This window comes from Oppia nitens, unplaced genomic scaffold (genome assembly GCF_028296485.1).
Source record: "Oppia nitens isolate AA-2021 unplaced genomic scaffold, nextdenovo-longstitch-racon4-pilon3 scaffold12_pilon_pilon_pilon, whole genome shotgun sequence".
NCBI lineage: Eukaryota > Metazoa > Arthropoda > Arachnida > Sarcoptiformes > Oppiidae > Oppia > Oppia nitens.
The window spans coordinates 1,212,501-1,227,500 of NW_026533191.1; the positions used below are offsets into that span (position 1 = coordinate 1,212,501).

Sequence of the window (15,000 nt, forward strand, 5' to 3'; positions counted from 1 at the left end):
CACTTTAACTCTAAAAATCTTGATTTTCTTGTCCATCACTTATTTTTTTTGCGATCAATTTTCTTGTTGTTGTTGTTGTGTTGGGCTCTCTATATTTGAAATCAACTGTAAATTATTGACTCTAGTTTTATTTTCTCGTTTTTTTTGTTGTTGCTTTCAATTTACTTTCAAATGGTTTGGAGAAAAACAAAATTGAAACCAATTTTTAGTTTTTTTGTGCCTACAATTTGTTTATATGTATATATATATATTGTATATGAAAATAAACTTTTTTATACTATACTTATACACACACACAATATATATATATATATATATATATATATATTGTATATAATCTTGAAAAACATATATATTCTGAATAATATTTAACAAAACAGAGATTATAGCAGAAAATAAATAAAAAATATTATATTCAATATTTCTGAATGTTTTATATTTTTTTTATATATTTATATACTCGACGTAAAACACGTATAGTTTTTTTTGTGAATTGCAATATTTACTATAAATATATATTAATATATATATATATAAAGTTTATTTTACACACAATATATATATATTACAGGTATGTAGGTATGCATAATATTCAGTAAGGTATTTACTACTGGAAATACGTAACACACATACATACACACACATATACATACATACACACATACATACACACACATACATACACACACATACATACACGCACATACCTACACACACATACATACATACATACATACACACACATACACACACATACATACACACACATACCTACACACACATACACACACATACATACATACACAAACATACATACATACATACACACATACATACACACATACAAACACATATACACACACACACTTTCAATATTATTGTTGTTAAATTTAAAATTCAAAAATTTTTATCTATCATAATATAAAATATGTTTATATAAAATACTATATACTGTAGAATTGTATCTATTTTTTTTGTAAAAAAAAAGTTTATATCATGTTTTTTTTGTTTGTTTGTTTGTTTGCATTATTTGCATTTATAGTATAACGTATGTGTATAGTACACTGTATACTGTTATACTGTTTATATTATTAACAAAAAAATACATATATATATATATATAAATATTTTTATAGTTGATATTTTTAAAGTTTTTTTTCATAAAATATACAAATAAAAAAACATAAAGTGTTTTTATTTGTAAAATTTATAAATATATATATATATATTTTTAGTTTTCTTGTTGTTATATATATACAATATATACTGTATATAAAGTAACATACAATATATTTATCTATTACTCTATATTTAGATTTATCGATATATATATATATATATATATATATATATATATATACTTTTTATATATTGATTTTTGTATGTGAATAATATAAATAATTAAATATAATATCAACAAAAAACAAAACAAAACTAATGTATCTATAAATAAAAATATTGTAAATTTTAATAAATTTAAAAAAATAGCTATCGTTTAGTTATTATATATATATATTTGTTATGTTATAAAATTATTGAACAATTTAAATTTTATTTAGTAATAATTATTCAATTTTAWAAAAAAAAATATATTTATTTTAAAAATCAATCAATCAATTAGGTATCAAAATTTTTTTTGCTAATAATTTTTTTAGGTATCATTGAAAGCAATCAATCGTTGGTTTTACAGCACGTGAATCGTTGGCAAAGCGGTACCTATCAGTGCCAATCAACTAACCAAATGGGAACAGCAATCAGCAATACTATACATTTAAGGATTAGATACGCACCCGTATGTAGACAACAATTCACGTGAGTATTTGGTTTGTTATATTTATATATAATAAATAAATAAACACTGATTTTAATACATAAATCAGTTTATTATATATACAGTATATATTTCTAAACATTATCACAATAGTTATTAAATATATATACAGTATATATATATATATAATTTTATAATTTAATATCAACCAAAAAAAAACATAATAAACTTATTGTATTTTTAAAAATTATAATATAAATATTATATTTTATATTTTAATACATATATCTGTTTATTATATATACTGTATATATTTCTAAACATTATTACAATAGTTATTATATATATAAATATGATTTTATAATTTAATATTAAGAAAAATAAAAACAATATACTTATTGTTATTTAAAAAAAAAAAATATAAAATATTATATCTTATATCTTATATTTTTCTCGGTTATTTTTTTAAAAAAATAATTAATATTATTTTATAAAAAATTAATTTAGCTAGAACATTTTTAATCTGTACCAAAAAAAAAAGTTTTTTATTTCTAAACTAACATAAAAATAATTAATGAAAAAAATACTTGATTTATTTTTATTTTATTTTTTTACTAAATCAATATTTAAATAGATTTTGATTTAAATTTAAATTTTTTATTTTAATAAAACATTTTTAACTTTTTAATGTAAGTAAATAGTTAATGCATTACTTTTAAAAATAATTGAAAATTTAATTTAGTTAGTTACTATTTACTTATTTTTTTAGCTAATATATAAAAAAATCACTTAATGTATCATGCTAATTGAATATATTTTTTTTATTTTGTTGAAATGTTTTTTTTCCTATTTATTTTTATTTGTAATACTGTATATATTATAATATATATATATATAGATTTTAATCAAATGAATAGATATTTATAAATAATTAATGAGTTTACTATATATATATATTTAAAATTGTATGAAATTTAGCTGAAAATTTACTGGGAAAATTTCTTAGTAAATTTATCAATAATAAATTTTTAAACTACTTTATTACTACACAACTTGCGATATATATATATATATATGTATTATTAATAATTCAATTATATTTTATTTAAGTCTAATATATTTAAAATAGATTTATTTAAATTTTTTTTGAAAATTAACTAAAAAATACTAATAAAATTATTTGTAAATATTATATGTATTATTATAACTTAGCTTATATAAAAAAAATTAAAAAATTAACATGATAATTTTATATATAGAAATTTTTTAGATATTTTACTGTTTTTAACAATTCTATAAATAACGCAAAAAATATATATCTAGTCAATAAAAGTTAATAAAAATAGTAAAAGTTAAAATCAATTTTTAAAAAATATTATTTATTATAGCAAATTGTAATATAAATAAATTTATTAAAACTACAGTAAATTATACAGTTATATTGATTAACTAATATTATTATTTTATAAATATATATATATATCATTATCAATACATTATTTAATTACTATTAAAACATTATTTTTCAGTATAGTATTACAATTTTAGTACAAGTTTTAGTTCAAAAATAGATTTTAAAATCAATACTAATAAAACATTGATTTTCTAAATGATTAAATTACAATGTATTTAAATTAATATGCTAATTTATCCTGAATAATATATATATATATATATATATAATATATATATTGTATGTATGTTTATTTTCTTGAACATGTATAATTAAACAATAAAACAATTTTTAAGTAAATTGAATTAGCTATAAAACATTTTAAATATGCAAAACTTCAAAAAAGCAATCATTAATTAAAATTGAAAGTAAATTCATTAAATAATTATGTTAATGCTTTATGTTATTTAAACAGATACTCTAAATGACTCACCCACTCACTCACTGGCTTTTTAGTTTGTATGTATGTGTGTGTGTGTGTGTGTGTGTGTGTGTGTATGTGTGTGTATGTGTGTGTATGTGTGTGTATGTGTGTGTATGTGTGTGTATGTGTGTGTATGTGTGTGTATGTGTGTGTATGTGTATGTATGTGTGTGTATGTGTGTGTATGTGTGTGTATGTGTGTGTATGTGTATGTATATGTGTGTATGTGTGTGTATGTATGTGTATGTGTGTGTATGTGTGTGTATGTGTGTGTATGTTGTGTGTATGTGTGTGTATGTGTGTGTATGTGTGTGTATGTATGTGTATGTGTGTGTATGTGTGTGTATGTGTGTGTATGTGTGTGTATGTGTGTGTATGTATGAGTGAGTGGGTGAGTGTGTATGTGCTATAGTTTAATGCAATACAATCTATAATAATAGTCTACAGTGAATTGACAAATATATAGTAACAAAAAAAATAAAATAAAATAATAATAAAATTCATTGATATTCTCTTATGGGAAAAGTTTTATCTTTATTTAAAAATTTATTATATAATATAAGTATATTGTAAGCAAAAAAAATTGATTTTAACACATAAAGTGACATTTTTTTAAAGTATAAAATAGTTAATATATATATATTTCTAGTATAAAAATATATTAATAAATTGAGACATAATTTTGAAAAGAAACAAAAAGGGGATTTAAATCATTAAAAATTCATTGCTAATACCTATAGTATTATACTTTATATACAGTGTATATCTCAAAGTAATAAAATTTTTTAAAACTATAAAACAAATGAGGAAAGAGAGAGAGAGAGAGAATTATAAAATACAATATATATTCATAAAGATTGTACATTATATTACAGTATACTATATATAGTATATACTGTATATATAATAAATATATATATGTTATCAGATATTAAATATATTGAAGATAACAAAAAAAATCTTTAAAAAATTTGTTGAATTTAATCCGATTTCAATGCTTAACTATACAATGTAAATATATATACAGTATATATATATATATATATTGTAAAACAAATTTTTTAATAAAAATTTATATTAAAATCAATAGTTAAATTGTGTATTTGTTTTGCATTTTAATTACGCGCAGAAAATATTTCTTTTTTGACTGTATTTGTTTGCATTTACCTAACTATATATATATATATGACATTAATTTTGTAGATATATTGAATATATAAGATTTATATATAATACTATATATACACACACACACTATATATTACTGTAGTATTAATACATATAGTATTAATATATGTATTTTAAAACTAATTGAGTGCTTATATATATATTTATTATATATAGTTTAGATTTTTATCAGCCAAACAACAAATCTCTCATATTTTACCAAAAAATGCATTAATAATCCCATTTTATAAAATCAATTTATCTTCATTTATATGTATTTTTATATTAAAAATATAAGTTACAAAATATATATACTATATATTGTATATACTGTATATTTATATTGTAGACAACTGTTCAAAAATTTATGTCTATTGTTGTACATGTATTAAAAATTTTGTACAGTAAGTGAAAACATATAGCTTTACAATATATACTGTATATAACTTTATATTATATAATAATAATATTTTGCTTAATAACTTTATTATGACAGATAAAATAAAATAATTCACATTAATATTTTTTAGTATTTATATGATATGATATTTATGGTATTAATATAAATATATAACAAAAACCATATATATATATATATATATACTGTATATATATATATTTATTTATTTATTTATATTTATGTGTAAAGATATGAAACTAAAATATAGAAATAAATATTTGTTTTAAATTATAAATATATTATTATTATTATTATTAAACAATATTAGATAAATAATTTATTAAGAAAATAAATTTTAACAAACATAAACAAAATAATTATTTTATAAAAAATTAATTTTTTAATATCTTTTACTAAAAATTCTATATAATTTCTATTATTATAATTATTATTATTATTATTATTATTATTATTATTATTATTAGACTGGTTTATGGTGTGTCACTACATGAGCTCATAGCCATTGAATGTGAAGTCGATGCCAATCCATCACAAGTGTCTTTCCAATGGAAGTTTGAGTCCTATACTAATTTGGCTACATTTAGCCAAATCAATGACTCCAGGTATGTATATATTTGTATAATTTTTATTTTTTTATAAAAAATAATATTTAATAAATTAAATATAAATTAATATTATTTAGTCATACACTAGTGATTAACTATAAGTGAGACTTATTTAAATAAAAAATATAACATTATTTTTTTGTTTAAAAATTATAATAAATAAAATAATTATGTCATATATATATATATATGACATAATAATTTTTAATTAGTTCAAAAAAATAATATTTCATAAATTAAATACTAAAAATTAAATATAGAAATTAATATTAATTAGTCATAGGGTATATATATACCAGTGATTAACTACTGTATAAATTATAACTTATTTGTTATTTAAAAATTATAAATAAATAAAATTAATTATTCATATAACATAATAATTTTTAATTAGTTCAAAAAATAATAATATTATAAGTCTACTTATAAATAATATCTAATTAAATATATTTTATACCTACTAAGTCTATGTGTGTGTGTGTGTGTGTGTGTGTGTGTGTGTGTGTGTGTGATTTACTTTTTTTTATCATGGTTATTTTTCATAAATTAATCTAAATATAAAGTTAAATCACTGATATATAATGTACTATATATTTACTGTATACATACTGGTATATATAGCCTATGACTAAATAATATTAATTTATGTTTTAATATGATTTTAAATAACCATATAAATAATTTTACATTTAAAAATGCATTTATAATATTTTTCAAACAAACAACAATAATTATGATAAATGCATTTTATATGTATATATATATACATATATATTTATTTATATATATATATACTTATATATATTTATTTTTATTTTATTTATTTCGGATTTTCGGGCCAATTAATTTAATCAATGGAGATTAAAACATTACAAAAATATGTTATATATATATATATTTAAATAAATATATCATTTTTGAACCAAATATTTACATAAAGTGTATAATTTATATATATATATATATATAATAAAGTAATTACTATTAAAAAATATATTAATTTATATAATGAACTCTACAATTCATAGCCAAATGCAATATATAATATTAATACTACTAATAATATTAATAATACTAAAAGTAGTATTTAGTATAAAAATTTTTACATCAATTATACTTTCGTAATGCCATTTATGACATTTATTTTATTTTTTTTTTAAATAAAATATTTTGCTTTTCTAAATATTATATATCATTTTTGATGATTAAAATTATGTTAATTTCTGTGTGTCCATCACTTAATGTATTACATTAATACTACTACTACTAATAATAAATGTATACAAAGTTTATTTATTATTAAAATTTCAATATTCAGGAAAATATTTAGAGAGAGAGAGAGAGAGAGAGAAAGTTTATAACATAAAGATTATATTAAACTTTTATAATGAATATAATTCCGGTTAATATTAATAAATCTTAATATTAAAAATTTTTACTAAAAATGTATTTTTATGTATTTTTCTTAAATACATTAAAGTTTTATTATTATTATTATTATTATTTGCTATCCTATCGTTAATGTTTCAACATTAGATAAACAAACATTAAATTAAATATATATAATATAAGTTTTATTTTTATTATTATTATATATACAGTATATACTGTACTATCCATAGTATTTAATATATAAAATATTTATCATGTATTGTATATACTGTATATATAATATAGAGAGTAATAAAATTTTACACTAACATTATATTTATAAACTTATCTATATATATATATATGAAATTTTTAGTAAAATTTTGTTTGTTTGTTATTGTCTATTAAATACTTATATATATTGTTTTTTTTAATAATATTTTTTCCCCAAAAAAACTACACATTAATAATTTAATGTAAAATAAATCTACATTAAAATCTACATGAATTTGAATAATACATTAACATTAGATTTAAAAACAAATTTTGTTTTTTTATATATAAATATAAAAATTTATTTAAATAGACAGTTAAAGAGAGATATGCTTTTTTAAAAAAAAACATTATAAGTGTTTAATGTAAATTTATTTTTTAATGTATAATATTTTTTTTAAAAACAAATTTCTACCAAAAAAAATAAATAAATTATTTAAAAAAAATTATATAAATTTATATTCAAATAATACAATTAGTAGTTGGATTAGTTTTTACAATTTATTTTTATTTTAAAATATATTTTTTTAATCTATTAAAAATTAATTAAAAATGATATTTACAAATAAAAATTAATTAAATATGATATTTACAAATAAAAAAATGTTTAACAAACACAAAAATAATTGACATACAAATCACAATTTTTCTAAAATTAATTACATTATTATTAATTAATTAGTGATAACTTAAATAAAAAACTTAAAAAAAACTTTAAAAATTATCAATAGTATTTCAAGTACAGATTAAAAGTCAAGTTTTTTTTAAAAAAGTTTAAATTATAAATTTATCTATATGGCTATAATACTGTATTATATAATAATAATTTTTACTTAAAAAAATTAAATATGTATGAATTTATTAATAATAATAATTTAGAAATTTAATAGTATTTATATTTCAGTGATTTGAGTTAACAAAAAAAAATAAAATAAATAGTTTTGTTTCATATAAAATTAGATACGTATAATAAATATGTAATTTAAATATATTATAATAAACTATATATATAAATGTGAGATAATATATATATATAACTCGTGGGAGTTTATGTTTATTTAGTATTTATTAGTATGTATTATATATATATATATATATATATATATATATATATATATATACAGTATATATACATTCAACATAAGATTCTGTAATTATAATTTATTTTATTTTATGTTATTATTTTATTTTATTGTTTGAAACACATAATCAAATAATAATTTATTTGTGTTTATTCAAAGATTATATATAAAACAAAAATATAAGGCAACAAACTATGATATTTTGCAATCATATAAATTTTAAGTATAAAAAAAATAAGATTAACTGTAATTTTTTAGTTACAATTTTATTAAATAAATAATATTTATTTTATTTATACTTTTTATTTAAAAAAAACTAAATTTATTTTATAAAAATATAACATTTATTAGATAATAATGAAAATATAGTGTACTTTATATACACTATTTTCCGTAACTATAATATATAATGCGATTTTTATTAAAATATTTTTTTGTTTTTTAAATTTTTTTTAATCATTTTTTATTATTTTTCAATTTCACTGGTGATTTAGACCTAACCTAACCATTGATTGTATTTTTTTTTTTTTAAAAACACCCGTTTTTTTTAGTTCAATATTGACTTATACGCCTCACTCGACCCAAGAGTTTGGCCAAATTGAGTGTACGGCCAAAAACCAGATCGGCATTCAACGGCAGTCATGCAAATATCTGGTCACCCAAACCATGGAACCATACTTTCCCTATGTGTGTACGGTTGTCAACCAGTCGGATACGACACTGATAGTTAATTGTGCACAAATCCAACAGCGCCTGGGGATCGGCAGTCAGACAACTAACAGTGATAATCAACTGCCACTGACAACACCAACATCACCGCCAGCTTATCTATACCACAATACATCCCAAGCACGTGTAGGTAGTAGTGGTAGTGTAGCCAATAGTATAAGTCATGGTAAGCACCTGTCAACGGGTGGTGGTGTTGGCGGTGGTCGACATGTAATTAATGGTATTAAGGGACAGACATCATCACAACAACAACAATCAATACCCAGTGCTCAACAACAACAACAACCATATTTGATAGTACATCCCCAGACATACTACGTGTGCGAAGTATACGACACCCGAAACGGTATGCAATTGTTGCGCAACGTATCGGTCGATGCCATAGGCCTTCAGCTGATGAGACACAACACATCGTTTGATATATTCATTGATGAATTGCCACCGAAAACTCAGCTGAAATTACGTATATATGCGGTCAATGTACGCGGCTATCGTAGTAATGTGGAACTGGATCTCCGGGCACAGACACTGATGCCAGCCCAACGACTCATCGACTTTGACGGCACTAATAATGGCCACAATAACGGCATTAATAACATTGCCAGCAATTATACCCTATTTGATGGTCAATCGTTGTTTCAGTTAGACGGCAAACATTTGATTATCGGTGTACTGATTACGGCAGCCGCAGTAGCCGTAATAGTGGTCATTATGGCCATTGTTGCCGTATTTAAGGTACGGTATTCGTCGTCCAGTATGCAGCTGACCAACGAACCGATGATCGGCAACGACGACCTGAACTGCGGCGATCCGGGCGGCGATACAGTCCAGGCCGAGACAATGTTGGGCGGCGACGGTTGCGGCGGTGACTGTCTGGACGATTGCCGAAGCGATCAGCAACTGCTGAAGTGTGGCCAGACGTCCAGCGAGTGTTCGGTAGATCCGTACAAAAAGGATTACGACCTAAGCTATAATCGCATGATTAATAATCATCATAAAAGTACGGGCAGTCTGGGTCCGCCCGATATAATACCGGTGCCCTACTATAGTGGTGGTGGTGGCGGTGGCGGTGTCGGTATGAATGTATGCTGTGATAGTAGTAATCAACTACAATGTAATAATGATTGTCCACTAATAAGTGATAAAACTCAAGTATGCACTGGTGTTAACTGTTTTATTAGCACCGGTGGTAGTGGTGGCGGCGGTGGTGGCGGTGGAGGCGATATCTGTGATGAATCAAACAGCTATTTTGGTGGTCAGTAGTGTCTTATTATTATTAACTATAATATTAAAGTATTATTTAACTATAATATTAAAGTATTATTTAACTATAATATTAAAGTATTATTTAACTATAATATTAAATTATTATTTAACTATAATATATTAAAGTATTATTATTATTATAGTAAAGGTATTATTGCTAAACATTAATATAAAAAATATAACTTTCTTTATAAGTTAGAAATAATTTATATATATATATATATATAATATACTGAATAAGATATTATTATATATTTTTAAAAATAAATAAATAAAACTTTAATAAAAGTTTAAGTTATTTTATTTTTATATTTATAAAATTTATGGTTTAACTTATATATATAATATAATAGATAGTATAGCTATTGTACACAAATATATATCAATTATTATGTACTGTAAACACAATTTATTTTAATCGTATATAAATGTAATGTTAAAAATTTTGATTTATGATTTATAATTTGGTAATGCTAAATAATTTTTTTTATATAAAAAATAATTTTTATTTAATAACAAACAAACATAACACAATTAATCATTTAATATAATATGATTGAGCATGATAAAATTTTTAAGTTTAAATAATAGTTTATAGAAATGTTGTAGACTTTTTCAGATCAAAATATTTATTTAAAAAATTAAGTTTTTAAGTAACAAAAAATATTTTTCAAACTTTAATAAAAATACAAATATTTTTTGTATTACTAATATAAAGTTTATATAGAAACCAATTGAAACTTATATATTGATAACTAATAATATATAGATAAAAAAATATATAACAATATTTATAAATATAAATAAATAATTTAATTTATTTTTAATAATTAGATTATTACAGAAATAATAATAAATTAATTATTATATAATTAATTATTATTATATAAATTAAATTAATTATATTATATTAAATAATAAATTTTTAAAACAAAATTATTATTACTAGCAAATACTTTCAACAACAAAAATATATAGAAATATTAGTTTTTTAGATATAATTTTTTTAAAAAATATATTTAATTTTTATTAATTATTATTATTAATTAATTAATTTTTTAGACTACAAAATGCAGGACCTGTACAGTAAAGGCGGTCGAGTTTATGTCTATAACAAAGAGGACACCAATAATAGCCATTTAATAGGTATTACTACTAATAATAATAGCAGCAAAACATTGGCCAACAATCACCATATGATGACAACAACTACTACTACTACTACTAGTAATACTACTACTGATTATCAAAATGTTTTGCACGTTAACCTACTATCACAAACAAATCATAATAATAATAATAATAATAGTGAAACACATATTAGACAACAACAACATAATTTTACTAATATTAATTTATGATTGATATATATATGGAAAAAAAAAATTTATAAAAAAAACTTATCAACATAAAATTGATAGTGATTTTAATTTTTATATTTATATATATATATTATAGTAAAAGTAGGCTATAATAAATAGTAAAAAAAACAAAATTATAAAAATTAATATGTAAATTGACACACAATTAAATAAAATATAATGTTTGTTTTTTTATGTAACTATAGATAATATTAAACATTATTATTATATGATATTTATATATGATTATATGAACTGGACAATTTTAAAAATGTTTTTTTTTAATTATTATTATTAACAATATAAAATAAAATTATAACTGTGCCAACAATTTTTTGTATTATAAGATGAAAATATAATAATAATAATTATTAGTATTATTGTTAATGACAAACATAAAAATATTTAATCCAATTATAATAATGTAAATATAATTAATTAATTGATTTTATTATTAAATATTTGTAATATATATTTCATATATAATTGAAACAAATAAATATCGATTTTTAATTATTTACTTAAAAAATTATTTATTTATTTTTTAACTCTTTAGTCTAATAATTAATATTTTAATTAATTTATGAGTAAATATTAAACTCAATTTTTTAAAGTATAAATAAAATATGATAATTAAATTACACGATAAATATTTTATAATTAAATTAAAAATAAAACTAAAATTTTTTATATTTATTTAAAAAAAATATTTTAATTCAAGTATTAAAAATTCATTATTAAAGTTATTGAATGAAATATAAATTTTACTAAAAAAAATAACTTTTATTTTTATTTTGTTAACTATAAAATGATTTAATAATAATAATAATAATAAAAATAAAAAAGACAAGTATTTTTTATATATATATTTATATTACTTAATAAAATTTACATAAAACTAAACTTATATTTGTTTTAAATGTGTTTATTGACATTTATTATTATTATTATTATTATTATAAAAAAACAATAGAAAATAAGTATATTTCATTTGATTTTGTTTTTGTTGTCTTTTTAAAGTAGATTTTTTTTTTTGGTGAAAATATATATATATAATATTTGATCATATATTTCATATATATATATATATATATATTCATAAAACAAAAGTGATGTGCATTAAATTTAATGGGTTTGCATTATATTTATTTTTATTTTATTTTATTAAATTTACATATTTTTTATATTTATATATATATTTTTTTATTTTGCTAAAATATAAATTTAGAAAAATTTTTCTATAGAAATAATAATAATAATAATAATGACATTATAATATATTTAAAGTAATATTATTTAGTTTGAATACTAAAGTATTATATGATTGAAGAAATTATTAATTCAAAAAAATAATAAAAATATCAAATTACAAATTGTTTTAAATTATTTTTTATAAAAAAATTGTTTAATTTTTAAATTTAGATAATATTTTTTTTCAATATAATTATTAATATTTATTTTTTTTCTAATAATTATTAGTGTAGTAGAGTTTAGTGTATAGTGTTTTTTAAAAATATAATGTTTAAAATGTTTACAGAAAAAAATAGTTTTGTATAACAAATAGTTTGATACACTATTGATAATAATAATAATATTATTATTACTAATATACAGAATAATAATAATAATAATAATACTATTACTAATATACAGAATAATAATAATAATAATAATACTATTACTAATATACAGAATAAGAATAATAATAATAATAATAATAATAATAATACTATTACTAATATACAGAATAATAATAATAATAATAATAATAATACTATTACTAATATACAGAATAATAATAATAATAATAATACTATTACTAATATACAGAATAATAATAATAATAATAATAATAATAATACTATTACTAATATACAGAATAATAATAATAATAATAATAATAATAATACTATTACTAATATACAGAATAATAATAATAGTGTTTAAAAATAGTTTTGAAAAACTTTTTAATTAATGATAAATGAAGTGTGCATTAAAGGACACAAAAATATTTATACAATATTATATATAATGCATATATATATATATATAACAAATTTATTCACCATTAAAATAGCCAAAACTAATATATACTGTATATTGTATATATATGTGTTGTGCAACACATAAATGGCTTATCAATAATGCATTAAAAATAAAAAGCGTGAGTGAGAAATAAGTTTTTGGTTTTGACCAACAAATATATATATATACCGTATATATATATAAAGTACAAAACATTTGTTATCATATAATATATTATAGTTGTATTTTTTTTCAAACACTACGGTTTGTTATACTATACTATAAAATGCAAACCCAAAAAAATACATACAATACCAAACACATACACACATACATATACACACATACATACACATACATACACACACACACACACACACACACACACACACACACACACACACACACACACACACACACACACACACACACACACACACACACACACACACACACACACACACACACACACACACACACACACACACACATACACACACACATACACACACATAGACCAAACATTCAAAGATACTTCACATACTAGTATTGTATGTTGTGATCGATAATAACTGTGATTAGATAAGCTTTTTAACTATACTATGTATCAAACAACACCAACACCAACACAACAATGGTATGTCTACTACTACTACTACTACTACTACTACTATTATTATTATTATTACTACTACTACTACCACTACTAATGGCAATGGTCTCCAAACTGGAGAGAGCCCGGGATGTAGTGATGAATTGATATGAGTTGAGAAAGAGAGAGAGAGAGAGAGAGAGAGAGCACTGGTATGTATGGGCGGTAATGTCATGTTGGGCTGCTATACAATGGTTCAAAAATAGACATTTGTCTTAATTATTAGTCATATATGTATACCCCAAACAAAAAGCCACACTTATATCATACATACATACTGTACATACAGTGTACATACATATACTATGTTTATATTGTATTAGTTCAATGATTGTTAATTATGGTTGACTCAGACATACACACACACACACACACACAACGATTAATTATTAATAGTAGTG

General features: G+C 19.6%; 1 protein-coding gene across 1 annotated transcript in view; it reads left to right on the top strand.

Annotated features, from left to right (window-relative positions):
• LOC128956796 (uncharacterized) overlaps positions 1–15,000 on the top strand; it is a 68,862-nt gene that overhangs the window by 50,088 nt on the left and 3,774 nt on the right. Inside the window, exons 13-16 of the mRNA XM_054302512.1 lie at positions 1,656–1,812; positions 5,700–5,837; positions 9,118–10,550; positions 11,624–11,899. Coding sequence (XP_054158487.1) covers positions 1,656–1,812; positions 5,700–5,837; positions 9,118–10,550; positions 11,624–11,899 — 2,004 coding nt within the window. The remainder of the gene's footprint in view (positions 1–1,655; positions 1,813–5,699; positions 5,838–9,117; positions 10,551–11,623; positions 11,900–15,000) is intronic.